General features: G+C 41.8%; 4 protein-coding genes across 4 annotated transcripts; 3 read left to right on the top strand and 1 right to left on the bottom strand.

Annotated features, from left to right (window-relative positions):
* Positions 1-1,017: 1,017 nt before the first annotated feature.
* AKAW2_30004A (uncharacterized protein) lies at positions 1,018-3,247 on the top strand (the record flags this gene model as incomplete). The annotated part of the gene is made up of 3 exons (XM_041686470.1): positions 1,018-2,400; positions 2,449-2,976; positions 3,026-3,247. 3 exons carry the CDS (start codon positions 1,018-1,020, stop codon positions 3,245-3,247), a joined length of 2,133 nt encoding a protein of 710 aa, XP_041540451.1.
* A 1,928-nt stretch (positions 3,248-5,175) lies between these two features.
* AKAW2_30003A (uncharacterized protein) lies at positions 5,176-5,555 on the top strand (the record flags this gene model as incomplete). Its single annotated transcript, XM_041686469.1, has 2 exons — positions 5,176-5,224; positions 5,278-5,555. 2 exons carry the CDS (start codon positions 5,176-5,178, stop codon positions 5,553-5,555), a joined length of 327 nt encoding a protein of 108 aa, XP_041540450.1.
* A 1,634-nt stretch (positions 5,556-7,189) lies between these two features.
* Positions 7,190-9,101, top strand: AKAW2_30002A (dynamin family protein; the record flags this gene model as incomplete). The annotated part of the gene is made up of 3 exons (XM_041686467.1): positions 7,190-7,774; positions 7,828-8,651; positions 8,702-9,101. 3 exons carry the CDS (start codon positions 7,190-7,192, stop codon positions 9,099-9,101), a joined length of 1,809 nt encoding a protein of 602 aa, XP_041540449.1.
* A 2,707-nt stretch (positions 9,102-11,808) lies between these two features.
* On the bottom strand, positions 11,809-13,748 carry AKAW2_30001S (HET domain-containing protein; the record flags this gene model as incomplete). The annotated part of the gene is made up of 2 exons (XM_041686466.1): positions 11,809-13,128; positions 13,182-13,748. 2 exons carry the CDS (start codon positions 13,746-13,748, stop codon positions 11,809-11,811), a joined length of 1,887 nt encoding a protein of 628 aa, XP_041540448.1.
* Positions 13,749-27,671: the final 13,923 nt, after the last annotated feature.

Genomic DNA, 27,671 nt, shown 5'->3' with positions numbered 1-27,671 from the left:
GAATCTTAGTAAGCCAACGCAGCCAATTGAATGTCGCGGTCTTGTCAGACTGCTAAATATACACCGCTTAGCTAAGCATACTGCGTTTGTGCTCTGCTCCTTGGTATGTTTTATCTGGCGTTGTTCCAGTAACAGCTTGCTTTTTCGTGCTCGAATTTTCATGTCAATATTCAATATGGTATGCTTGCTCTTCAATGCGGCTTCGAGCCTCAATGTCTGTCTGACTGTCTGTAACGAATGAAGTAAAAGTGCCAGAAATCTACGAATCTAAGTCCGCAGAATTGCGTCGATAACTCCTTGCCGGCATTTGTGCAAATCCGGAGTTATGTATGACGCTACTCTCTGAGACAGTGAGTTCTGCGTTCATTAATCGCTCTGGGGGAGTGTATGTAACTTGCTTTTGTTTGCGTCGAGCGAAAAATAGACGAACGCAACGTGGCCTTTTTACGCTGTGTAAGAAGCAGGCCAAAAAGCATTATGAGCAGAGGCTACTACATTTCAAGGATCATGCACATAATAGCAATAATCAGCCAGAATGCTGCAAGCAACCAAAGAAGAACTTTCTCCATACCACTCATTGGTATGTGAATCCCTTGCAGTCAATTTCTTTGCCCCTTCAAAGCCGCGAGCTGCAACCGCCTTGCGAATGGAATGTGCAGCGAAATGTACCTTGTGAGATCTTAGGCCTTCGGACCTATAAAAGGCCTGGAGCAAAGCTTGGTTACAATACAATTGCCCGCTTGCGATCTCGCGGCCGCGACCGGACGATAAAGCTGTGATATCGTGATAAGGTTGCCGTCTCCGTTGGAGTTACGATCGATTTGGTTGAGTCTTTCGGGTGCCCTGGTATCTAGATATCAACTCGTTCCGAGCAAGGTTCCAGATCAAGGCTATAAAGAGGCTGGGTCATCCTCTTTATCTCGAGCGCTAGTCTTTTCTTCCATTGACCTATCGATATACGCAGGCAAACTTTCCCCTCCAATTACGGCTGAGAAGAGGCCCGATCTTGAACGCATCATGGATACACCGCCTGACAAGGACTGGATCGCGCTTGATCTGGATCGAGTAGGAGACGGGCTTGGCCTCCAGACATCCAGAACATCCGACAGACTCAACCAAATCGACCGTATTCGCGCCAATGGAGTTGGCGACCATATCTCGCTACCGCAGCTAGCTGTCTGCGGTGACCAGTCCGCTGGAAAGAGCTCAGTTCTAGAGGGCGTCACCGGGATTCCGTTTCCCCGCCAGGATGGCCTCTGCACACGGTTTGCGACCGAGATTAGCCTTCGACACGAATCCGGACAGCAGCGTGCTACTGCTATGATTATTCCGCATGTCACTCGTACAGAAGAGGAAAAGGCACGTCTCAATGCGTTCCGGCACGAGATACATGATTTCGCCGAGCTTCCTGGTATCATTGAAGAGGCCTCAGCGTTGATGGGAATCCGTGGATTTTCCGCAGACTTGAACGCGCCAGCCTTTTCAGCTGATATTCTCCGCTTGGAGTTGGTTGGAAACACGGGTGTACATTTGACAATCGTGGACCTACCTGGACTTATCTCTGTCTCGGAGAAAGAAGAGGATGTCAAACTTGTTCGCGATCTCGTGGACTCATACCTCGAAAACTCGCGGACTATTGTTCTTGCTGTAGTTCCTGCTAGCAGCGACATTGACACCCAAGGAATCATCCAACGCGCTCGTCATTTCGACAAAGCCGGCTGTCGAACAGTCGGTATTATCACGAAGCCTGACTTGATAAATTCCGGTACAGAGGCTCGTGTGGCTCGTGTGGCAAAGAACTTGGATGGCACCAAGTTGAATTTGGGATTTTTCCTCTTGAAGAATCCAACTCCAGCGCAGTTAGATCAAGGCATGACATTAGCAGAACGTCGGAAAGCGGAGTTGGAGTTCTTCTCTACCGGCCCATGGAAAAGTCAAGGTATCGACCCTTCCCGGATCGGGATTGATAATTTGCGCATCTTCCTCCAAGAGCTTCTTGATCGCCATATTGAGCGAGAACTACCGAAAGTTCGACAGGACGTGCGCAGATTGCTCTATGAGATAAACGAGGAACTTAATGAACTCGGTCAAGAGAGATCTTCCCCAAGCCAAATTCGTGTCTTCCTTACGAAAATCAGTAGTGATTTTCATAATCTAGTCAAAGCTGCTGTCGAGGGAGTCTATAGTGGCCGCGACGCTGCCTTCTTCGTTGTTGATGGAAAGGATATGTTTGTTCGTCTTCGTGCTGCCATTCACTGTGAAAATGAGACCTTTGCCAGTTACATGCGGGATCACAGTGAAAAGCGAAAAGTTGTTGCCAATCCACACGCTGACGAGATTGAGGCGGAGGAGGAACAAATTCTCCTCACAGATAAACAAATGATGTCATGGGTCGAACAGGTCAGTTCATGAAGAGAATGCTCAGTTGTAAGCTCTGACACAAAACAGAAATACCATGAGACTCGTGGAAGAGAGCTTCCTGGCAATCACAACTACGCACTGTTGGCCGAATTATACCATGCTCAATCGGACCGCTGGGGAAGCATTGCCCGTCGGCATCTAGACAAAACTGTTTCCATAGTTTCGCAATTCATCCAATGCGCTCTTAAACATGTTATCAAAGACATGAAAGTTCGGGAAAGCGTATCCAAAGTGATCGATGCCACGCTGGAGATGGATATTCGACATGCGCACGAGGAGCTGGAAACTCTCTTGGACGACGAGAAGCGTCAGCCAATTACATACAACCACTACTACACGGACAATATCCAGAAATCGAGACAAAAACATTCAAGAAAGCAGCTACAAGAATCAATCGACTCGGCGATTGAAGGAGAGTGGAATGGCAGGTTTCATTTCCAGAATTCTTCTGACGAAGTTCGCAGGCTGGTAACAGCTTTGCAGGATCGGGTCGTTGTGAATATGACCGAACAGGCTTGCATTGAGGCTCGAAATGACCTGGCAGCCTACTACAAGGTGTGATTACATGTGCCATACAAGATCTCCGAATATTAACTTGTTTCAGGTGGCAATGAAACTTTTCGTCGATAATGTCTGCCGTCAGGTGATTGAACGGCACATTCTAGCCAGGCTGCCTGGTATCTTTGACCCAGTCAGTGTTAGTGCTTACGAAGACGAGGCACTACTCGACTTGGCTTTGGAATCTGCTAATACTCGCCACCGTAGGGCAGAGGCGCTTCAGCTTCAGGAAGCTTTGGAAAAAAGCCTTCGAGATCTTGGAAACTGATAGTGTGCCCTGGCTCTGTTTGTGGTTTTTTTGCCCCTTGGATTTTTCCCACAAACATTTGCGAATGCGGAGCCAGCCCCATTAATCGTGTCAAATTCTGGTTGTGTTTTTCAGCGTGATATTACATTGTCTAGCTCTTCAATGAAGCCGTCTGAGATTGCTCGAATTGTCTATTAGAATTCTTGACGTAATCTCTCTGACGTGTTATACACGAAGAGATTGCGAACTACTATTGTTTCTGCCACACGCTCAAGGATGGTTCATAGATAGTTCTCCTGAAATTATTATTCAGATGCTGATCCCAAATCAATAGAGCCTCATAATTCTCAGTATTGTAGGAATAGATTGGTCGTTTTGCAGATATGAGATGCCTTGGCGGTACTCAGTTGTTTCTGCCTTTCAATATACGCTTGACTTGAAGACCTAGCCCCGCCCAAGCCCGCTCTCCAGGGGTTCCCCTAGCCCTCACTTAGTTGGCCGCCCGGTTAGTACGCGGAAATACACTTTCACCGACTCCTTGGTCAGCTGACGGAGGCCTGCCGCCTAGACGAGCGCCGGTCGGAATTGGCTGTTTCACAAACCGACATCAAGCAAATGGCTAAAAGCAGCCCACCAAATTACAAAGCGCTCTTTTTAAGGGTGGAGGAGGAACGCCGGCGGTAAACTGAGCTTAGGAAACAAGCAGAAGAACGCCAACGGCAAGCAGAGACTTAATTTCGAGGGGAGAGTCGTAAGGCCGGCGGTCCGGCTTGCCGACAGGGCTATATCAATGTGGCTTATAAAGCCAGCTAAATATTAGGTCGCGATAATAAAAATGGCCAAAGACGCGGTCGGTTGTCCATAGGTGGAGGTGAGTCAGAGTTGTGACATCAGTGATGTCTATCGGGAAATCCACACCGGCGGCGTTGTCTGAGTCTAGGCGGAAAGGCACTGCCAGCGGTTTCGTCATTGTCGCTGCTATGGCCAATGTTGTGATGTGGTGAAGGGCGGGCCATGGCTCAAGGGAGGGAGTCAAATGACCGGTCAACTGAAAAGAGAGACCAGGAGAGGGTGGAATCGCGAGGTGACTGCCAGAATGTAGATGTTATGGGAAGATGAAATGGCTGAGGAGCGTTAATGGAGAGAAGGGAAGGAGGCAGGGTTGTCATTTAGAAGGAGAAAGAGAAAGGCGGCCCCTGCGGAGGCCCTTCACTCTTAGGGTGCCAGTCATTTTCGGCTGGGACTCAGTTCTCTAGGACTACCTAATTTCCCCTAGCGATGCCGAACGTAAACCGAGGCTCATGAGATCAAGCTGCAGGGCTTCGACCGCATAGCCTGACCATTCTGGCCTTAGGCAGCATGCACCCAGGAGAACCTTTGGTACCAAGTAAACAAGCCCCGAAAATGCCCAAACAGAACAGTTTAACCCCAATATAAAGTCTGTAATATCATAGGTATCCCCTCCTAATGTTAGGTAGGTCACGGGCGCCGCTACAGACTCTTATTAGTTCCACTCAGGAGCAAGGCGGACGCGCCGGGCAGAATGCACTATGGACGGTAGTGTGCGAACAACAGGTAACTCCTTCAGAATATTTTGAAGTACGAAGCTGGGCAAGTGCGGGTGAGCCTCGAAGGTGCTGGTCAACGGCATCTTGGTCGCGAAACCACCGATTGCAGGATGCGTATCACTTCATAGTAATAGCTTGTTCAGTCTAACTTGCGAAATTCGAATTTATCTTGTTTGTAGCTGCCCCCCATTTTCAAACCGAACACAAAGCCGCTGAGGGTGCCCAACCCGCGTTGACAAATCAGCTGTGGCTCACGGCAGCAAACTCCGTCATGCCAACCTTTCCATATTTTGAAATCTTCGAAATCCGGATGCTTATGTTTTTGTTCGAGAACGCTGCATACACTCTCGTGCGATTATACATGATTTATTCCTTTCCATTATGAGGGTAATGTGTGAACCCTCCCTTCCCCTTCGTGATCAGATCCTAGGTCAGTATGTATAGTTTGTTCAGCCCAGACCAATACTGACAAGGTATTCACAGCAAATCTCCGCTTCCTGTTCGGTAATAACGTTGACTTCGTGACGTGCAACGGAGGACATGGGAACGATGTGGCCGTCTTTGCATATAAATGGGGGATATACGGCGAGTGGGTAAAAGTCATGCAAGCACTGGGCCCTAGCTGGGAACGAGCATTGCGAAAGTTGCTCGACTTTTCGTCACGATGCGTTCAAGACTTCCTTCCCAATCAAGTGATGGAAGATCTCCAGACGTGCCATATAAGCTTGCCCCAGTACATAGAAGAAAGCAACACTTTCTAACTTGAGCTCGGTTGATGCTGTACTGCTCCTTGGTATGCAAATTACTAGGGAAGTTTGGACAGTCGAGATCAATACTGAAGTTGTTTAAGCGGATACAGGTTGGGCACCAATTATTTAACACGGAAGCAACAGCTGACATGCTTACAAAGAAGAATAGCGATGAAGCTGAACCAGAGCAAACGCTGCTTAGTACGCAGGCTTTGGACTTCTGTCATGGGGAGCAGGAAGACTACAGAATCGTTATGCGTGTTTAGTGCCATTTTGCCTCATAAGGGGGCATTGAGGCATATTAGATATCCCACCCGCGCATGCCTACTACAAATTATTCTCCAAATCTTATCTACTCTTCCTGTTCTTCCCCAATCATGCTAGGTGGACTAGAAGTGCCAATAAAGAGTTGTTTCACTGAACAGCTATCTCCTTAATAGTATATATCCTCTAGTTTTTCATACTTAATCAGATATTTTATCTATCTGAAACAACCTAATTTTATCAAGTCCTTCCTGTCATACAGATTATATGGTAAATCTAGAGCTACTCCAGATGGTTATGTTGTTCAAATAAACCGAGGAAATCTGCAACGTCGGTCAACGCTTGCCTCGTCAGGGCCAATGCTTAGATAACATGCTTCCCGATACTGTACCGATGTCAGTGTGTATACATTCTAATTCTTCCGTGTTGGAGAGTCAAATTCCGAGCCATTGATCTCGTCCAACTACGTGCAGTTGCTGTCTGGTATGTAATTTGAAGCTCTAGAAGACCCCTTGGGAGGGTACAAGCTCTGTTGCCCCGAAGGAATTCCACTCGACAATCCCGATTTACAGCATATCAGAAGCACTTCCAGGCAAGGGCGGTGCAATGGTTACACTCTCAAATTCCAACAAAGCAGAAAAATGACTTAGCAAACCGGAGAGCTGCCAAGGAATGTGAATCGCGTGCCTATGTAAATTCAAACGTTGACGTCCGGGAGTACAGTGATCTGCGAAATCAGCTTGCCCAGCAATATACTTCTCAATTAGTTTAAAGGGTTCTTGGTGCGAATGCTAAGCCAAATGTGTTGAGTATATACTTTGATAAGGCCATCATTGCAAGCGACATTGTTTAGTAAACCGGCAACCAAAGATTTCTTCAACAACAAAACAGTGCCGGGGGGGAAGGCTCATTTCGCAGATCGCTGTATCCGAAAAACAAAAATAACAGTCAAGCTTGAGGCCCAGATTGAGGCCGACATTGTCCTCGCCGAACCCGCTTTACTTGAGAAGATTGATAGGTTGTTCGCCTGCAATGTGGGTGAATACATCAATCTTCCACAATTGGTCGTTGTTGGAGATCAGTCCAGTGGCAAGAGCTCCGTGCTGGAAGGCCTGACAAAGCTGAAATTCCCTCGAAACAGTGGCCTTTGCACACGATTTGCGACCCAGATCATATTCCGGAGAGATCCGAGCTTGAGGGGGAGGAAAATTTCTGGCTCGATCATTTCAACAACGCACAAAATCGAAAAGGGAAACGCCAGTTGGAGTATGTCGGATGCTGAGAGTCTCAACGAGGCGGACTTTGAAAGTTTGATAAGCGAAGTAAGTGAGTTTTCAAAAAGAATGAGGGTTAAATTTAACTGTTCCAAGGTTCATAAAGCTATGGGCCTGTCAACGTCGGCGGGAGACAACTTGCCCACGTTTTCCTCCGACGTATTTCGGCTAGAGATTATTGGACCCCATGAAAATCACCTTAGCGTCATTGATGTTCCTGGAATTTTCAAGACCACGACACCCGGCTTGACTTTCAAGTCAGATATTGCTCTTGTGAGAGATATGGTACTCAATTATATGAGGAATCCTCGGTCAATAATGCTAGCTGTCGTCCCAGCCAACGTGGATATTGCAACACAGGAGATCATAGAAATTGCCAGAGAATTGGATCCCGATGGAATAAGGACACTCAGAATCCTTACCAAGCCCGATCTCGTGGACGAAGGAGCAGAAGAGAAAATCATCGAGCTAGTCGAAGGGAGCCAAGATTCGGAAGAATTAGGCTGGGTGGTGGTTAAAAATCTCGGCCAGAAGGACCTCCAGGATCCCTCCAAAGATCGTGACATTGCGGAAGACATTTTCCGACATTCGCCTCCCTGGAATCGTCTGTCTAAGGACAACTATGGTATTGAGGCTCTTCGAGCACGATTGCAAACACTTCTAGCTTCTAATGTGCGGCGAGAATTTCCGTCGGTAGGTGATCATTTTGTAACTGGTGTGCGACGAAGCCTGACCAAAGATAATAGGTGCGATCTGAAGTCTTGAAACGCCTGAAAGAATGCAAGAGAGCTCTGGAGGGCTTAGGCGAAGAGCGTGAGTCCACAGAACAACAAAGAAAATATCTGCTCGAGATTGTATCGAAGTTCCAGCGTATCACCGAGAATGCTCTGCAAACAAATTATGGATCACAAGATGCATTTGATGACGAGCCTGAACTACGCTTGGCAACCTTGGTTGCCAACCGGAATGCACTGTTCTCCGATGAGATTTCTACCCATGGCCACACGTACGCCTTTGTGTCTCATACTCATGACGACGATTCAGAGGATCAACGTAATCGTTCAGTGGCTTCCCTAGCGAACTCTGTCTGCTCGGATGCTGACAAGTTTGAAAGCGAGGAAGAGTGCAAATCTATCCCCAGCAGGAAGATCAACAGTTGCAGCGATATTGAGGACATCTTGCATGACTGCGTTCCTATCCAAGACTCACAGACCCAAGGTACCCTCGCTTGGATTGAGAAAATCTATCGGGAGTCTCGTGGATTTGAAATTGGTACTTTTAATTCGACCATACTCTCGAGCGTACTGAAAAGACAGTCTGCAAAGTGGCCGTCTTTCGCTGAGGGCTACATCTGTGATGTTATATGTGTGGTTCACACGTTCATCAAAAAGGCATTGACCATAATCTGCAACGATCAGAGATTAGGTCAGAACATCCTTTCATTCCTGTTGGACGGTCTTAGCGACAAATATCGACAGGCTCTTTCGACAACGAACTTCCTGCTCCGCATCGAAAGAGACGGCACGCCAATGACGCAGAATCATTATTTGAATAGTAATCTGCAAAAATGGTCAGAGCCAACCCTGTTTCTAAATACGAAGTTACTAACGTTCGTTTCAGTCGGCAGGAACGCATCACTTCCGCAGCGAAGAAGTCATCGGTCTCCGTGACTTACCAAAATGGTTCAAGTGGAGAATGTGTTCCACTTTCTGACCTAACCCAGATCCATCATATGAATAATATGGAGCAGACTGTGCAAGACATTCACGACATATTAAAATCGTACTACAAAGTTGCTCGGAAAAGGTTCATTGACAACATGTGCATGCAAGCGGTGGACTTTTATCTGGTCACGGGACCAGAAGCTCCAATGGGATTGTTCTCTCCCGCTTGGGTCTACGATTTATCACCTGAGCAACTGGATGACATTGTTGGAGAAGAAGCTTCTGTGCGAAGGAAGCGCAAGCAGTTGAAAAAGCAGCTCAAGGACCTTGAGTCTGGCAGAAAAATCTTGGTTTAGTCTGGAAGAGTAAGTAGATAGGCGAGATAATTAGTTAGAATACGAAGAACCAAATACGTACTATACTACAGCTGAAGTTTGAAGGTACTTGGTTTAAGTTACTGAATCAATGGTGTAAATTGGCGACACCAGCACCGAAACCACTTTAATCGATCTCACAAAGAACTCTACAGAGCGGTCTCCTTGCTATATACTTTAACGATGCACACAGCTCATTGAGCCTCAGATGTGTATCTGATTTAGATAGGAAGGATTGACAAGAAGGGCGAATAATTTTACGGTCATTTCCCTACAGAGACAGGCAGGGTACGGAGGGATGAAGCCGCAGAGCTTCCCGAATTGATCTCTCCCAACTCGGAGTATAACGCCACGATTGGCAATCAAAGGAGCAATCAATGCCGCGGCGTCGCGGCTTACGAGAGAGGAAGTTGACACCGGCGTACAGGGTGTCCGGATACCGGTGTCACTACTTTACGCTTTTTGATTGTTTCAGTAACCCTGAAGTGAAACCAAGCTAAGCCGAATACGGAACCAGGGCGAGGTGGAATAATTATCTTCCTGTATCATGGTGGTATACGGTAAATAACACGTATCTTCACAATGTGACCCAGCAATCAAAGCATCCGCTTCTGCAACCCCCGGAAATCGAGCGACGCCGCAGCAAAGTGACGTCATACTAGTTAACTACAGCCCCGTAAGATGGCAAACTGGCAGATCTGCAGGATCACCCTGAAAGCGGTGGAGTTCTTCGTAACCAACGAGAGATGTAGATAATCCCTAGCTATACCAGGCTCTTCTTTTCCAAAGACACTAGAGAATGATGATAGTATGTTGAAACTTGGCAAGCTGTTAACACAGCCGTACTCCCATGTTCCTATATAGTCTGTCCCCACGATAACTCTTGAAGCAGCTGTATGATTTCATGTCCTTGCTTATGATTCGCTGCAGCTGCCTTGACCACCTCTTCAGAAACTGGTATCTTATTCCCATGATATTTGAGAAGCTGCTGCATGATCTGACATCCGTGATATTCATTCACTGCAGCCACCTTGACTACCTCTTTAGAAACTGGTAGCTTGTTCCCATAATTCTTAATGAGCAGCTCCAGGATCTGATGTCCCTGATATTCATTCGCTGCAGCCGCCTTGACCACCTCTTCAGATACTGGTAGCTTATTCCCACGATTTTCAAGAAGCAGCCCCAGAATCCGATAGCCAGTATTTTCTGAAAAGGGAGTTCCAGTATTCGCTGCAGCCATCTTAACCACCTCTTCAGAAACTGGTAGCTTATTCCCACGATACTCAAGAAGCAGCTTTATAATTTTATATCCTTGCTTGTGGCTTGCTGCAGCCACCTTAACCATCTCTTCAGAAACTGGTAATCCATTCCCACGATGCTCAAGAAGCAGCTGCATAATCTGATATTCTTGTTTTTTATTTTCTGCAGCCACCTTGACCACCTCTTCAGAAACTGGTATCTTGTCACCATGATGCTCAAGAAGCAGATGCATGATCTCACATCCTTGAAACTCATTCACTGCAGCCGCCTTGACTACCTCTTCAAAAACTGATAGCTTGTCCCCACGATGCTCAAGAAGCAGCTGTATAGTCTCAAACGCACATCCAGTATTCACTGCTGCTGCCTTGACTACCTCTTCAGAAACTGGTAGCTTGTCCCCACGATGCTCAAGAAGCAGCTGTATAGTCTCAAACGCACATCCAGTATTCACTGCTGCTGCCTTGACCACGTCTTCAAAAACTGGTATCTTATTCCCACGATATTTGAGAAGCTGCTGTATGATCTGACATCCGTGATATTCATTCGCTGCAGCCGCCTTGACTATCTCTTCAGAAACTGGTAGCATGTCCCCACGATGCTTAAGAAGCAGATGCACAATCCGATATGCTTAATAATTCCTTGCTGCTGCCGCCTTGACCACCTCTTCAGAAACTGGTAGCTTATTCCCACGATTCTCAAGGAGCAGCTTCAATATCTCATACCCAGTATCTCTAACGTAGAATCCAGTATTCGTTACAGCCACCTTGACCACCTCTTCAAAAACTGGTAGCTTGTCTCCACGATGCTCAAGAAGCAGATGCATGATCTCACGTCCTTGAAACTCATTCGCTGCAGCCGCCTTGACCACCCCTTCAGAAACTGGTAGCTTGTCTCCACGATACTTTACAAGTAGAGACATGATTTCACGTGCATATTCAACATCCGCTGCAGCCGCCGTGAGCACCCCTTCAGAAAGTGGTAGCTTGTCCCCATGATGCTCAAGAAGCAGATGCATAATATGACATTTATATCCAGTATTTGTTATAGCCGCCTTGACCACCGCTTCAGAAACTAGTAGCTTATTCCCACAATTCTCAAGAAGCAGCTTCAGAATCCGATAGCCAGTATCATCTGAAAAGGAAGTTCCAGTATTCGCTGCAGCCACCTTAACCACCTCTTCAGAAATTGGTAGCTTGTCTCCACAATGCTCAAGAAGCAGCTGCATAATCTGACATCCGTGGAATTCATTCACTGCAGCCACCTTGACTACCTCTTCAGAAACTGGAAGCTTGTTCCCACAATTCTTAATAAGCAGCTCCAGGATCTGATATCCCTGATATTCATTCGCTGCAGCCGCCTTGACCACCCCTGCAGAAACTGGGAGCTTATCACCATGATCCTCAAAAAACAGCTGCATGATCTGATGTCCTTACTTATAATTCACAGCAGCCGTCTTGACCACCTCGTCAGAGACTGGTAACTTATTCCCACGATGCTCGAGAAATAGCTGCATGATCTCATATCCTTGCCTATAGTTCGCTGCAGCCGCCTTGACCACCTCTTCGGAAATCGGTAGCATTTCCTGTAGACGCTGCAGGAGAATGCTTGTAATAACAAATCCACAGGGTCGAGTATTCCGTACTGCAACTGCTAGAACCTTCTCCCAGGCATAGGGAAACTCATGATTTTGCCACAGAGCTGTCTCAATTGCAGTTACTAGATCTTTGGAGACTTCGACGTTACTCTGCGAGAAAAGAAAAGTAGTATCCACGCCTTTTACCCTACCCTTGGATAGAACGTTGTCGAGTGCTCTTTTTCCAGGAACTCTCAGCTTTAATGTCTGCATGGCAGCATCTACCATAACAGATGTTGTATGGTTTAGATTTCGCTCAGCTTCATGATTTTCTTTATAGTGGTTTGGCGCAAATTCAATGAGACTTGATAGGCTTTGTAAATCAAGCTTATCTTCTGATTGAGATACCTTCCAACTGAAGAGAATATCACATAGACCATGATCAGAACAGCTCTTACCGATTATCACGTCATCCTCAATATTCTGTGCCTGTTTCTTGGGTTTCACCACCGGTGTCACCACCGTGTAGTATTCAGCACATAATCTGAGTATACTTGGCTGTGAAAGGCCTTCGAGAAGGCAGATAATATCACCCTCTTGAAGTAACTCTCCAGAAGCCTGTACACTCCATTCAGCCTCCCACTTATCATAATATCCCAGCTTCTGACAAGTTTGATTGAGGACAACTTTGAAAGTCTGTTGACTGTTCCTCAATGAGTCACTGATTGAATGTATGTAACCCAAGATCCATCCTTTGTTTTTGATAACAGCTGTTTCTGACCCATAACATAACCCCACGGAACATTTCGGGAAAACATGTTCCGTGACTTGTTTGAAGACCTCATGCCAAGGAAGCCCATAGTCTGGGACCAACGCAGTACTATTCGAGTCTGAACTTAAACCCAGTAATGCATAGACTTTGTCATGCTGTTTTGTTGCATTATGGTTGCGGTACATGCTGACAAGCTCCCCAATCGAAAGTGTAGGAACAGAAAGATGCCCATCACGTGACCGAAAAGGTGCACCTTTAATTAGAAAAGAAATCGGGCTTATTCTAGCCATGAGTGCGGAAGAAGGCTTCAAGTTATCCAGGCCCTCACAGAACATTTGTCCATTGATCTGAACGGGTCCACACATGATAGAAATATACTGCGCGACACCGACTTCTTGTAATACCTAACCCACATCGTTAGCGTTTTTCTATATTGAACGATAAACTGTTACCTTACCCAGATACGGCGAAACCAGTCTCGTTGTAGCAACTTCTCACATTCTACACGGACTCTTCCTTGTACTGGCTCTGAAACCTTTTTCCTGCCAAGGCAAGCAATTGTTTCAAGTGCTCTTTCCCCGTGGTCATGAGCCTCCCCCAGCCAGACAACAACACGTCTGGCTTGTGCATAAATCGTCCGCATAAGCGGGATCTGCTTACTCTTCTCACTGTCATCATTCTGGTTTATGCTCATTGCGTCAATCCATAGTATCCTTTCCAGTTGCTTGCTTCGGAGATGCAATAATGCAGTATAAAGACTTTCAGTAACGGGGAGCATATAGCCACCAAGAATGATTGAACGAGATCTGATTGGACTTCCCCAAACATAGGAAAGCGCCTCATAAAGATGTTCCTCTCCTGGTTGTGAGAGGTTGTAGTTGAGAAGTTCACATTTGATTAGGGCGCTCTCATCCTCGTCTGGCAAAAGGCGAATCATTCGTGTATATGACTTCGGTGGAAGTGGTGAATATGTGAAAGAGGGAACAGACATATTTGAGACTTGTTCATGTGTTGAGGACATCATCTCCCACGTATGTACAATGAATGCGTATTAGCCCTAAATGATGTCAACCAGATGCATCAACGAAGCTGGTGCAAATTTCACAATGTGTTCCACAGGACGTTGCAGAGACGCCAGAAAGTGAAGGTAAAAGCGGGGTGGCCTATAAATAGATACAAGAATAAGTGGGACTGGTTCTCAAATCAGACCGAGCCGTGCATATAACTCCGAAGAGATCAGCTACCCCCACCTTCGGCCGGCGGCGGAAAAACGGCTCCGCTGACCTGAATGATCAAGCGGTAAAGACTATATATTTTGAAAAACTAAGCATGTCGCTTAGTCCAATGTAGCCTATGAGATCTAGTTATGCTATCATTTGATTTCTGGATATACAGATGCGGATATTGATAGTCCGACTCGGTGTATATCAGGAAGACTCCGTTTTATAGTACAGGTTAAGCCATCTGCGTTGACTTTGCTTGGTTTCGAACTTTCACCTTTCCGTCTCTTCATATCCACGAAACGGTTCGTAAAATACGTTCCGGAAGGATCGGGCATATTTAATACAGCAAAAGAGCTCGCCCTCTAATTTTTTAGAGATATCACAGCATCTTGTACGTAGCACAGGACAAGCGATAGGTAAGTGATTCATTAATATGAGGTATATTTAATGGTGAGCTGGCACGGTTGAAGGACAAGGATGTGCTGGTTTACGTTTAGCCAGCCACAGCCATATCTACTATGTGATTGGAGGATTTCCGATATGTCCGCCATTGCGGCGATCGGCATCTCGGTTCTTGGCTCTTTCGGCAGCGTGACAATAGTAGAGAAAAAGCATCATTTAGGAACTATGCTCGGCAGAGATTTGCTGCGGAAGGCCCTCAGTCTCTACACATTTCTTCACACTCTGTCTACGGCCACGGGTGATAGGGTCAGCCGAAGAGCGTGGCCTCGAAGAGAGGACTCCGAAGCTACTGATAGCCTAGAGTCAGGTGATGTGACGTCACTTAATGTTTTTATCACGTGGCTTAGAAGGATCTGGAACCGCCCCGGCCCGGGAAGGCACCGTGACTGGCTCTTATGCAAACCGAACAAACAAAAACATATCCATGGCACGCCAAAGACGCCCCTCCTCGCCGTCCATGTTCCTACCATACACCACATGGACCATTGCCACACGAACAGCATGAGTAGTGCAGTGTATATTGCTCTGCTTGTTATCATATTCAGCCTGTCAGCAAATGCTCTTGGTCTTCTAAATAAATTATATAAAAGACTGCTCTTTCTTAGCTAATATCTTATTATTTCCAACAATAGGCTCTTCGGCGGGATATATTGCCTTAATAATGTGGCACTTAGTTTAATAAGTAAAACTGCTTTTCCAGCGCGTTACCTTGCTCCAGGTGAAGGCATTTCTTTGTATGCTCCCACTCCTGGAATCTTTAGCTGTGATAGCATGCTATTTGGATACAGCCTGTCTCCTAGTTGTGGATATTGAAGTTTTATTCTCTTATATTATTTGCTGCTTCAAGACTACATTTAAGACACAGAGTGGGATATTACAGGAATAAATAGTGATGAATAATATTTAATAGTCTGATATTTGATTGAATAGAGAGTAACTCTTAATAACTGTATAGTAGCGAAGGATATAGAATAAGATCTGGGTTTAAATCTTAACTTCTACTAGTCAGGAATAAAACAGAAAGCGGAAGATTTACTATATTAGAAAATAGCTTATAACTGATAGGTGAGACTGAATAATACTATAGTAGTGGTCTCTGTAAATAATTACTTATAGTATAATCTTATCAAGTACTTTAAAAAAACTGATGTTGACTGGACAGCTATCTAAAAGCAGCTTATAATATAAAAAAATTTATTTCAGCAAGGCAAAAGGCTTAGGCTCTGTATCTTAATTAATTATCTAGATTCCAACCAGCCTTTAAATGGTACTGATAAAAGAGGATAAATCTCAATAACCAGAAGAATACTTCATATATAAGATGCTGAGATTAACACAGAACAGGTTCCAGGGCAATCCTCAGCCTGGCGGGATATATACAGAGTAATATACTATTTTAGTTCTCTGTGCCACCTTGAATTATAATATTACTAGTAGAACCTAGTCAGAAAAAAGCATTATAGATTATGTATATATTATTTAAAAAAGCTGGTTAGGTATGTGGAGCAGGAGGAGGGTGCTATTGAATACTATGATAATATGTTTGATAACATCCGTGAGCAGTTATATACTAAGGAACAGTAGCGGCTGGAATAATAATAAAAGATTCCTGGGTATCCTGCAAGTAGATTCCCATTTTTAATTAATATTAATATTTTTTTCATGCTATTACTTTAGTTAACAGCTATATCTCTACCAGCTGCTGCAGAACTATTGGTACTTAATTTCTTACTGCCTAGTAGTTCTATCAATGTCCCCGGTCTGTTAGAAGTAGTAGTAGAGAATTATACTGTATAGTAATTCTTGCAAGTGAATACTGAAAGCTTCAAGGATAATATTATTAAGATATATAATATAGTTTTGAATAATTATCTTGATCTGAAGCAGATTTACTAAGATTAAGACCCTGGCTTCTTTATTAACCAAGGCGTGAAACTGGGGGCTGCATGCTGGTTTATCACTGAAATTAATGACTGGGTGCAGGAGATGCAATCGTGATGGCAGAGCTGTAACATGCAAAACATATTTTTGTTATAACTGGTGTAGCTGGCTAAGTATCTAATATACTACAATAGCCATACCTGTAAGACGCCTAGTCAACAATGCTGTACGAATCTCTCGCCAAGTAGCCTACTACACCTTGGAATATCTCATGTGGATACTCAATAGTCAGCCCTGCATGCCAAAAATGACCCTCTGCACTTTGCTGCTTTGCTCCAACCTTATCAACGCACCACTCTAAGAACGCTGTGAACCCCTGCTCAGTATTATCCTCGTACGACTGCTAATTCCGCCGAATAAAAGCCTTAAGCACAGCAAAGAACTCCTTTATGGGGTTTAGATCCAGTGAATAGGATGGTATATATACTAACTTAATACTCTTTTCACAGTACATCTGCTCTATTTTATCAGAACAGTAAAAGGATATATTATCTATTATAAGTACAGATTTAGGCTCGGGCTACTTCCCGCAATACTAAAATAGTTCTTCAATAAAATTCTTAAAGAATAATGCATCGGTTGAGTCTTGAAAAACTCTAGTAAGTATAATACCGTCCTGTGCATAAGCAGGGAGTATTTAGTAGTGCTGATCCTAGTAAAATCTTAATATCTGAACTAGTATAATACTACTCAGAGATCACCCGCTTCTTCAAAAGCCTATTCTTTTGTTACATTCAGACTTGTCTTACATAAACCAAGTAGAATAATTGGAATTCTGAAATCAGATATATATAATCATTATGTAGATCGGTATTTTGTTCTTTTACTTGCTGCTGATATTCTTTTCTAGACTAACTAGACTAGCAGAATATATCACTGATAGTGGACTTCGGCACACGTATATTAAATTCATCTAGTAGAAAGAGTTCTATTTTATGCAGGTACAGACCTGGCTTTTCTATCAGATGGTTGCAAAGGGCTTCTAGTATTGGTGGAGTTAACTTTTGCGGGTGTCTGTCTTCTATTAGAGGGGCTTTGAGAGTGCTAAACAATCAAAGATTAGAGTGGAGTCAGAATATTACATGTTTACTGTAATTAGCAGTTTTAGCTATTTATGATGTAGTTAATTCACCGCTGACCAGCATATCATGGATGAGGTCAAGCGTCGATTGAGCTAAATTGGGAGCCATTGCGTTGCTTGAATTGCAAGCAGTAACCGAGTGTCAGGGCATGTGGATTATGGGTGAAAGGCACGTGGAGCTTAGTCATTAATACGGTATTTAGTCACGGTATAGATAGTAATTTACCATACAATGGCGGTTTAAAGATTTTCCTGCTGACATCCCAAACATGGTTTAGTGCGGTTTCAGGTCAGGGTTGCTGAACCAATCAAAAAGAGTAAGTAGTGACACCGGTATCCGGACGCACTGTATTGTTCCGTATCATCCGCGCTAGAACATTCCCACTAAATCATCCGTCATGAGTCTCGACGTAGCCGCACTGTGGCGCCACCGTCTTCTCGTGCGGCAGAACAGCCCGCCTTGTCCCATTAACGTCCCGTAACTGAAAGTGACCGTATCATTCCTGACTGGATTGTCTGGGTGAACGGCCCCCGCCCGACCGGTAAGTACACGTTCTATTCCCAAATATACACCCATCTCATTGCCGCCTCAACTCACAGGTTCCTCCCGTGGGAGTCTTTCTCAGAGTGACTCAACGTGGAAGCTGAGCACGCTGTGAACACAGAACTTGAGGAGTCCTCCATCTAAAGTGCATAGAACTGCATATACGCCTCGTGCTAATTATGGCGTCAAGGAACTCAAACATCGCGTACTCATGTTATAATTGCTGTGACTAACCCGTCAATTTATTCACTATATACCGTACTTCATCGCAGGTTTTCGAGCATAAACTTTATGTCATATTTTGCGCCTTCAGAGCTACGGCACAGAAGTAGTTATTATTATTAATTCATACACTGACTCCTTGCCTGAGCAATATACAGGGTACTAGTACCTCCACACTCTATATACATCTATTCGTCATAAACTATTACGGTACTTTCCTGACAAACTTGGGATATGTCAAGGCCTGTGATAGCCAGTGCCTGGAATTATATTATACCACCCTTGTAGCGTGCGACTTCAAAATCTCTATAATACCTCCGCAAAGTCCAGGACTGCCCCGAGAATACTACTGTCTTACAGACCATCTTGAGATCTAATCTTTCTATCTTGTCCTGCTCCTCCCAGCATATCTGAAATATTATTAAATACTCTTCCAATCTTCCGTCGGAGGGCTTAACATAACCTACTAAGCCGCGGTCAATTAATTAACTAATATATAGACCACGGTTTCCGTTGCTCTACATTCACATTTCTCATTGTCTCAGAGCCCGCACTGTTTTTTATATACATTGCCAGCCATGAGTAGCCAGTCCAGAGTTAGGTGAGTAAGTAGGCTTGATTTTGGGAAAGCAAGCCATAGAGCCAGCGGATCTGGTTAACCAGTAGGGCCCGGTCAATGCAGCAGAAATATTCTCTGTTTTAAGAGGCCCTCTATTCTTGGTACTATTTATTACTAATATTCTTGCGGATGTATCTTTTCTCTTATAACAAAAAATATTTAGAAAAGTATCTCTTTTCACTTCCTACTATGGCTTTAATTGGATAATCCGCTACTTCATTTCCAGGGTTGCTGCAGTGTCCTGGAATTTATTATAATTACAATAGAATCCCTCGCGCCCTGAGCTCCCCGGCTAACTGGTAAATCATCTGAATGATATACTGGCCTGATTTATTCCAGAAAATTTGATAACCTGCAGGGTTGATATGCTGTTATTAAGAATTATCACTAGCTCTATATCTATTACTCTAGATCTCTGGTTCTTCTGCGCGAGCTGAAAAACCAGCCTGATTATATAGTAGATTACTATTAGCTTAACTACATAGACAAACCAGGACTCCATTTAACTAATACTAATTTATCAAGATTCTATAATCTGCTGGTTATAATTAAAAGCCACCGCTGCGGCTCCTAGCTGATTCTCTTTACCCGAGGCATCCAAAGAGACTATAATATTAGATATAACCGCTCTTGCTAGAGTATTCATCAATACTTTCTCCTGATCTGGCTTAATTTAAATATTAGTGAATAATTAGTCTCACCAAGGTACTAGTAATCTAGAATCAATTCTTTCCAGGACTCGCAGCCGCGTGAGATTTATTATCTATAAAGTTCCTGTCAGGGGAAAGCACGCTCTATTACTAACCTAGATGCTGCATACTCTTGCCCAGCTGATAACATCATGGACTGGATAATCTTCCAGTAAAGTACTGAAGCGGGCTATTACAATCTATACCCGTTACTTGAGTCGCAGGCGGGTAGGCAGTATATAGACTTTAATTTCAAAAGCTAATATAGATACTGTCGGGAAGGCTGACAGGATCCGAATAAAGGCAATCTGTTAAACTGTCTTAAGAAGTCTCAGATAGATCTTATCTTGGAGTGGTTTATACTAGATTATGGATATATAATCCAGCACTGGTATCACGCAGGCCTGGTAGAGCTGGCATATCTGTTCTAGCCGAAGGTGCCGCAGCCCACTCAGGGCTATGTTTACCTTGCTTGCTCGTTGAACTGCTCTCTGTACGTGTTCTTTCCACCGCAGCTCCTTGTCACAGATGACTCTACGGTACAGTATCTTGCACAATCACCATGCCTACCCCAGAGTCCTCAAACTCTTTCCCAATCCCTGGCTTAGATACACTAGTCTGCATACGGTTAGGCGGGCATATTAGTATTCTTGTCACTCATGGACACATTTATAAATTTGATACTTTACTTCTTCATCTTACAGTAGTACACGTCAGAGGAATACCGGAATCTAGAAGCTTCCGTGTCCAGACAACGCTCCAACAGGGAGCATCCACTGTTGCTGAAACAGACTTTCGTATGCAAGCTAACCAGATACAGAATATGAGAAATTATGCAGGAAAGTAAGCGGTAGGCATGGTAGTTGTGCAAAGTAGTGTAGGTAGCCTAAGAGTCCGATTTCTTCAGTATCTCTGATCTAATGCGTGGACAGCTTCCTGCGGACACCTTAGATTAAACAGCCCTGAATGAAGAATCTTATGATGATAATATCTGCAGAATCGTGTCTTCATCTTCTTCATATCTTGGGTATTTAGTATATTATCATTATCGTGCAGTCCTCGTTCTGTTCTATTTGACAGTGTTGGCATTCTTAGCTTACACCGGCCTTTGGGAGAGTCGAAATTGTTGTTGTCTCTTGAGACAGCTAGACCCTATAGGAACAAGGTCCACAGTAAGTTATAAATGGCCGGTCTATGATACTTGTTAAGCTTACCCACCTGTTGATTTGAAAGTCTGACCTGAAATACTATGTAATAAGAGCTATTTGGTTCTTAAGTAAAACGCTGCCTGCAATCTGTACCTGAAGACTGTACAGATCTTATCCACGGAACTAAGCATATCTACTCACACAACTTCGGGGAGGGTTACTCTTGGCTGGCAGCGTATATAAAACAACATGGTTTCCAGGATGATGAGTCTGCGGAGCTCGAGAACCCGTAGTCCAAGTCCCAAGAGACTGCCCAAAACTCGGAGACCTGCGATAACAATTCAGCAACGTTTCAAATATGCTAGGAGCACAATAAGATAAAGAAGGTAAGATATAATACTCTGAATAAGACTGCAGTTCCCTAGGAGCTGTATTGGGCTTCGCGGAAGTGTTCTAGAGTGTTGAAGTCGCGCGCCACGGGCGCCATAGAACAGAACACCACATAATTAGGTTAACGTAGGCCTCAGCGAGGCACCAAATTCGTAAGGAGAAGGATTGGTTCGAAGTATGTAAGGAAATATATAGGGAGATCATGTATATTGCTGAAGGTAAGGAATCAGTGTATGTATATACATACACACACCCATGTACTGCAGAACGGAAAGGAACCTCAGTACAGTATATAACTAGCAAACTTCTAAATGTATTCTCGTCGGTTCCTGTTCTTTGAAGATGAGTATTTTCTAGGCTATTATAATACTTTTAGAAGTCTGCTCTGCATCAGCCATGTATTGTTATGTATTCTGATATATATTTCAGATACACCACAGATGAAGGGTGTTAGTAATAGTTATTAAACTAAGCCATGCATATCATAGTAAATCTATCTGTCAAAAAGCCGCTGGTCCAGCTGCTTTTCTGGCTAATATATTTAATATACAGGCATTATCTTTATTAGCACAGTATGGGTCTCGCGCATCTAAATGTATGAAACTGCGTGAATCATATTTAGTTGGTCAGCTAAATACTTAGCTGAGCCTCTTACTACATTACAAGTTCTGATTCTGAGACTGTTTCGGATGGACACGAAATCCCATCATACAGTAGAATTTTCTTGATGTGAAAAATATGTTTAAGTAGGATTAATAACAGTCAAATTCATCCTTGTAAAGGGAGTGAGTATATCAAAGGATTCTTGAAACAACTGGAAGCCAAGTCAAGGGATAGCTGTCCCTGACCTAGAGTGTCCCTGAGCTTGTCCACCATGAATTTCCCGCGCGACCTAACTTTTATTAATTGTAACGCTCTCCATGTCCAAATCAAGCGAGACCCTTAATTTCAGGGTCGATAGTTCTCTGTCTCGCGTGGGCCAGGAGTAGATAGGATCATATGATTAAATGCCACAAGCTGACAGCTGTCACCTAGGTCCACGTAAACCACGGTAGGATCCGCTATGTGGTCGAGTCCGATCCTTAAATATAGGTTATCGTCGGGCAGCTTTGAGCCGGTGGAATTGGGCTTGTAAGGCAGCCGAAGTTCTGGTGTCGAGAGTACGTTGACGGTGTTGACGCACCCATTGAAGGCGTTGACGCTCCCATTGAAGGTGTTGACTCTCCCTTAGCTCGAGTTCAGTACCACTTAAAATACAGACAAGCTCGCGTTCAAGATCACTTGAATTACGGACAAGCTGAAAAATGATGATGCCGTGGGTAGATTCTCCCTTGACTTTCATATAATAATAGGGAGATCTGACTTGAGAAAGTATTTTAACGCATTCAGAGAGGGGCATATCAGGAAACCCACTGATATGAAAACAGTTTTGCTCAGGAACGAATGATAAAGAAATTACAGGGTTGAGATCACGTAACATTCTCGATAGTCGTTCAACGAATGAGTGGCCCAATTCACCATATTTTTTTCTCACTGTCGGATCGCTCACTGTCAGATCGGGTTTCTTCATAATGGAAATATTGTGCTGTGCGCTATCCTAAGTTGGAAAGGATATAGAGATTACAGAATAGTTTAATTATAAAGAGAGAGAGCTAATATAGCCTTTTAAGTTCTAAAAAATAGAAAAAAATGGCAGAACCTTGTGGCATTTAACTGAAATATTTAATTTCTAATATCCAGTAGGATCTGAAGTTATATCAGAATAATAAACTCTGAAATCTGTACAAGCTCTGCAACCTGTTAGTGTTATGATTTAGACATGAGTATAACCCAAATCCAACTATATTAATCCTGGAAATAAAACGGCTCCTGGAAACTTAGATTAAAGTATATTAGTTTATAATCTATCTTCTACTTCATAGTAATAAAAAAAGATTTAAATTATATGCGGCCACAAAGTCTTCGGGATATTCTAAGTTAGAGTAATTAAAGGCTACACGACTGGTAGAATACAGGCATGCTGCTGTGGAATAACAGAGCTTGATAGTAATTAAGTAGTACTAAGTAGATTAACATAATATGAACTAGTTGTGTAAAGAACTGTATTAGAGATAAATTATTAATATCTCTGAAAAATAATACAGTATATCTATTTTCCTAATTAATAATGTTAGAAGACTGATTCACACATAACCGAGGCTCTTATATTCTTGATATAATTTACTTTTGATTCTGGCTGTCTTACATTTTGCGCTCTTAGCACAGTACATAAACTTTAATTAAAACTGAGTTAATGATTTGCTTCCTTGATACCAGAGCATAGTATATTATATTTAATATATTATTAGACCATAACTAATTAATGGACAGAAGACCTGGATATATTATGTTATGTAATTAGTTACACTACATGCAGATTTTATGAAAGGATTGTGCCCTTGATAAGGGCTATTCTATAAGATCTTATTACTTATTTAAAATATAAGTACAGTGCCCTGAAACCAGGTCAAGGACGCCATATAAAAAAAGAGTATTTTCGGGTAGCTTGAAGTAGTTTAAATATATAAAATAGACTATAAGAAGTATGGTCCATGGAAGAGCTAGGCCTAATATTCTTGATATAGATATAGTATAAGGGATAGTCTGATAAAGCCAGCAAAAAAAGAGCACAGAACAGTTACTTAACTATTACTCCTCTTATTTCTTATAATATAAACCAGAATGTATCACTCTTACTACATTAAATGATTATATAATTATTTATAAAATTAAATAATAGAGTCCCTCTTACTTAAAATTATTTATCTCTTTCTTATAATATCATATATAAGGCTCTGGCTTGACAGATATATTACTTATAACTAGCTAATCTGACATGAACAGGTCACTAGTACAGTTAATTATCAGATATATTAAAATATAGATAGTAATATAATATATATTTAATATAGTTTATTATTAGTAATAGCTAATAAATGGTGCCTTACTTACAGATATTTAATATACTAGTATATCCAGCTAATACTACTTCTCGGCCAATACAGAAGAGGAGTACTGTATGACTTTAATATATTTAAAAGACTGAGCTGAGAAAAGTTTACAGACTGATAATCCTATATACTTATTTAATTATAGTTTAGCTTATATTCAGGAGACACCTGTCAATATTTAATATCTCAAAGATATTGAAAACATGATATGTGCTGTGCCAGTAGATAATTATATATAGATATTAAATTTAAATATATTGTTAATATTTATTTGTAATTATGTCAGTATATAAACTGCTATAATATTATCTAAAATAAATATTAATTTTAATAATATGGCAGGGTTCTATATTGATCCGCACGAAGTATAGGAATCTAGTAGTACCTGTAGAAAAGATCTTCAGTACCTACAAGTTTTACAACTTTTATAATTATAATTATATTAAACAGATAATTCTAGATAGTACTATTATATTTATATATATTCTAGCCCTGGGAGGGGAGTTCCCTAATTCTGCCTAGTCTCCTTACCTAGTATACCTTAGTTATACTAGTAATATTATAGTATTATATATATGGTATGAATTAGATAATATATATTAGCTACAGATAAAGTAATAGATATAAGATACTTACTGTGTGTTTTAGCATTGAGAAACTAGCTGATACAGTAAAATTCCAGGTTAGTACTAGAATCTTATCATTAATAAATCTGAAAGCTAATACTAATCTAGTGTGGATGAGCTTACCATTTTATAGCATATTTAATAAATAATTATAGAAATACTGTGCTGAACTACAAGTTATATAGACAGGTTTTAGAACTTATATATAATTTATTAGAACCCAGTTAATTCCATATATAGTATAGAAGGACCGGTAACTTCCCAGAAAACTTTTAATCACCACACAGTATCGTGCCTGCACGTAGATTAGCTGGTAATTATAGCTATTTAATGTATAAGGCAATAGATATTTCATTATTAAGAAGTGGGCCAAGTAATAAATCAGATAATTAAATTATAGATCCAGTATTGATTGCGCCAAGACATCTCTTAACATGCCCGTACTAAATCTTTATAGTTTCGCTCCGAAGACCCAGGAGATACAACTCTATCTGTTTTACTTATCTTGTAATTTACCTTGGGCATTTCATGATTAAAGTAAATAGAAGAATCAGGCTATACCGCAGTTATATAATAGTTATAATATTTAATTAATAGAATCTCAGTAGCCTTTACTTGCAGTTCACAGCAAATCTTTGTATTCAATCAAGTCACACTGTACCAACATTATCTTTTTATTTAATTTTCTTATCTTTTCTATAATCTATAATACTATTATTCTTCAACCTCATGTTCTTCATTGATCTACTAGAAAAGATACTGCTTGGTATTACCAGCTTTCTCTTCCATGAAAATAATATTAATGATCTTGCTAAAACTAGCACCCGGCTTTATAATTTCCTGAATCCTACTTTATATAAATTTAATATAACCTACTCAAAGAGTTCAGTGCTGTTATAGACTGTAAGTAAGGAATAAGATATAACTGTTCAGTTATATATATAACAAGAAGCAGATCCTAACATAACTGATTTAATAAATATAATACTGTTATCTTTGGCAGTGAACTATAGACATCTAAAAGTTATAAAAATTCTCCTTAAATATAAAGATATTAATATAAATACAAGTATAAATAAAAGAGACTCACCTCTATACTACACTATATTTTTTAGAGTAAGAGATATTATTAAATTACTGCTAGAGAGTATACGGGTTACTATAGATATCAAAGATAGTAATTAGAGAAAAGTACCTTTACATGCAGCAGCAAATAAAAATAATATAGAAGTAGTAAAACTTCTTCTAGATAATCCAAGGATTGATATTAATATCAGGAACTTGATATAATATATTTTTTTAGCTCTAGCTATTTAAAGTAGCTACATAAACACCGTGCATCTTCTATTTAATAATAAAAAAGTGGATATAAATCTCACAGACAGTAAAAATAAAACACCTCTTTATTTAGCGGCAGGTAAGGGTAGTATAAAAATTATAGAGCTGCTATTCCAGTAGCCGGAAGTAAATACCAACTGTGCATGTAATTATAAAATTTTAATACTATTATATAAAGCAGCACACTCAGAACAGATAGATCAGGTAAAGCTACTTCTTCAGCATAGTAAAGTAAATATAAGCTTAGAGAATTCTCAAGACTTGACAGTATAATAACTAGCTGTATTATATAAGAAGACAGCAGTTTTAAGTCTATTATTTCAGATATTACTAACAGATTTAAAGCAAATAAATTCATGAGCTATATAAAAGTATACTTGCCAGGCTTCACATACTTGTCCAGTATATATAATAAGAATCATAGGCTCATAGAAAGAAGACTACTTTTCTAAAGTTTAACTGCTGGAAAAATTATTTAAAAGTCATATAATATATCCAACTCTGTGGCATTACCTAACAGACTATACTTAATCTTTTTGTCCTTATATTTGAGTACAGATAAAAGTGGCGGATTTTCTATACTGTAACACGGGTCCGCGGGTCAGGGTTTCTGTACAGATAATAGATATTAAAAAATACTTAAGCTCAGTATATACCTGCACAAGAATTCTTTTATATTCATTTATGTTATGATCTCTCGTAGACTTGGATAATGTTATACGGCGGGTAATCATTATTATTTAGCTCAGGAATCCTTAGCTAGCTAAATACATCTATTACTAATATTTCACAGTATTGTCAGACATTGAATGTATAATATATATAATCTAGTCTGAATAGTACTCTAATCATCTCCTCTTCTCTTCTGGAACTAGTTATTCTTTCTTTAGAAGTATGTAGCCACAGTAACCAGCTTTTAAAAAAAAGTGATATAATTATCTATAAAATAAGCCTGCCCCCCGGGCACTGTTTTGTTATTTAAGAAGTCCTTAGTTGCCGGCTTACTAAACAATGTTTCTTGTAATGATTGACTTAATAAAGTATATACTTAATATAATTGGCTTAGCATTCGCGCCAAGAACTCTTTAAACTAAATGAGAAGTACAGGGCTTCCGGATACCGGTGTCACTACCTACACTCTTCGTTTGTTTGAGCAACCCCGACATGAAACAACGCTAAGCCAATCACGGCACGGAGCTGGATCATTGATAAGCCGCGTATGTATGGGATATAACAGCCTAATATCATAACACACGTCTGTAATTAATTTCCTCTCAGTCTAGTGTTAGAGAATAATACCATTCAGCTAGTGGCAGCAGTCAAATGACAAGAATAACCCCTAACTTGCTCAATCAACGCTTGATTTCATTCACGATACGATGGCTGATAGAGAGCTAAGTGATGCTCAAATAGCCGAGGCTGCTGGTTGCAGTAAACGAGCGATCTTCCGACTGCGATCCAAATTCTAACTGTTCGACAGTCTCAGAGCCCCGGCCTAGGAAAATCCCCTCAGCAATACTAGAAGGTCCAATTAGGGTTTTATTATTAGGGTTTAGGGTTTTAGGGTTTTAGGGTTTTAGGGTTTTAGGGTTTTAGGGTTTTAGGGTTTTAGGGTTTTAGGGTTTTAGGGTTTTAGGGTTTTAGGGTTTTATTAGGGTTTTATTAGGGTTTAGG

This window comes from Aspergillus luchuensis, chromosome 3 (assembly GCF_016861625.1).
Source record: "Aspergillus luchuensis IFO 4308 DNA, chromosome 3, nearly complete sequence".
In the NCBI taxonomy this organism is placed as follows: Eukaryota; Fungi; Ascomycota; class Eurotiomycetes; order Eurotiales; family Aspergillaceae; genus Aspergillus; species Aspergillus luchuensis.
Note: the sequence above shows the minus strand (reverse complement) of the source record. Positions and strands in the feature narration are given on the sequence as shown.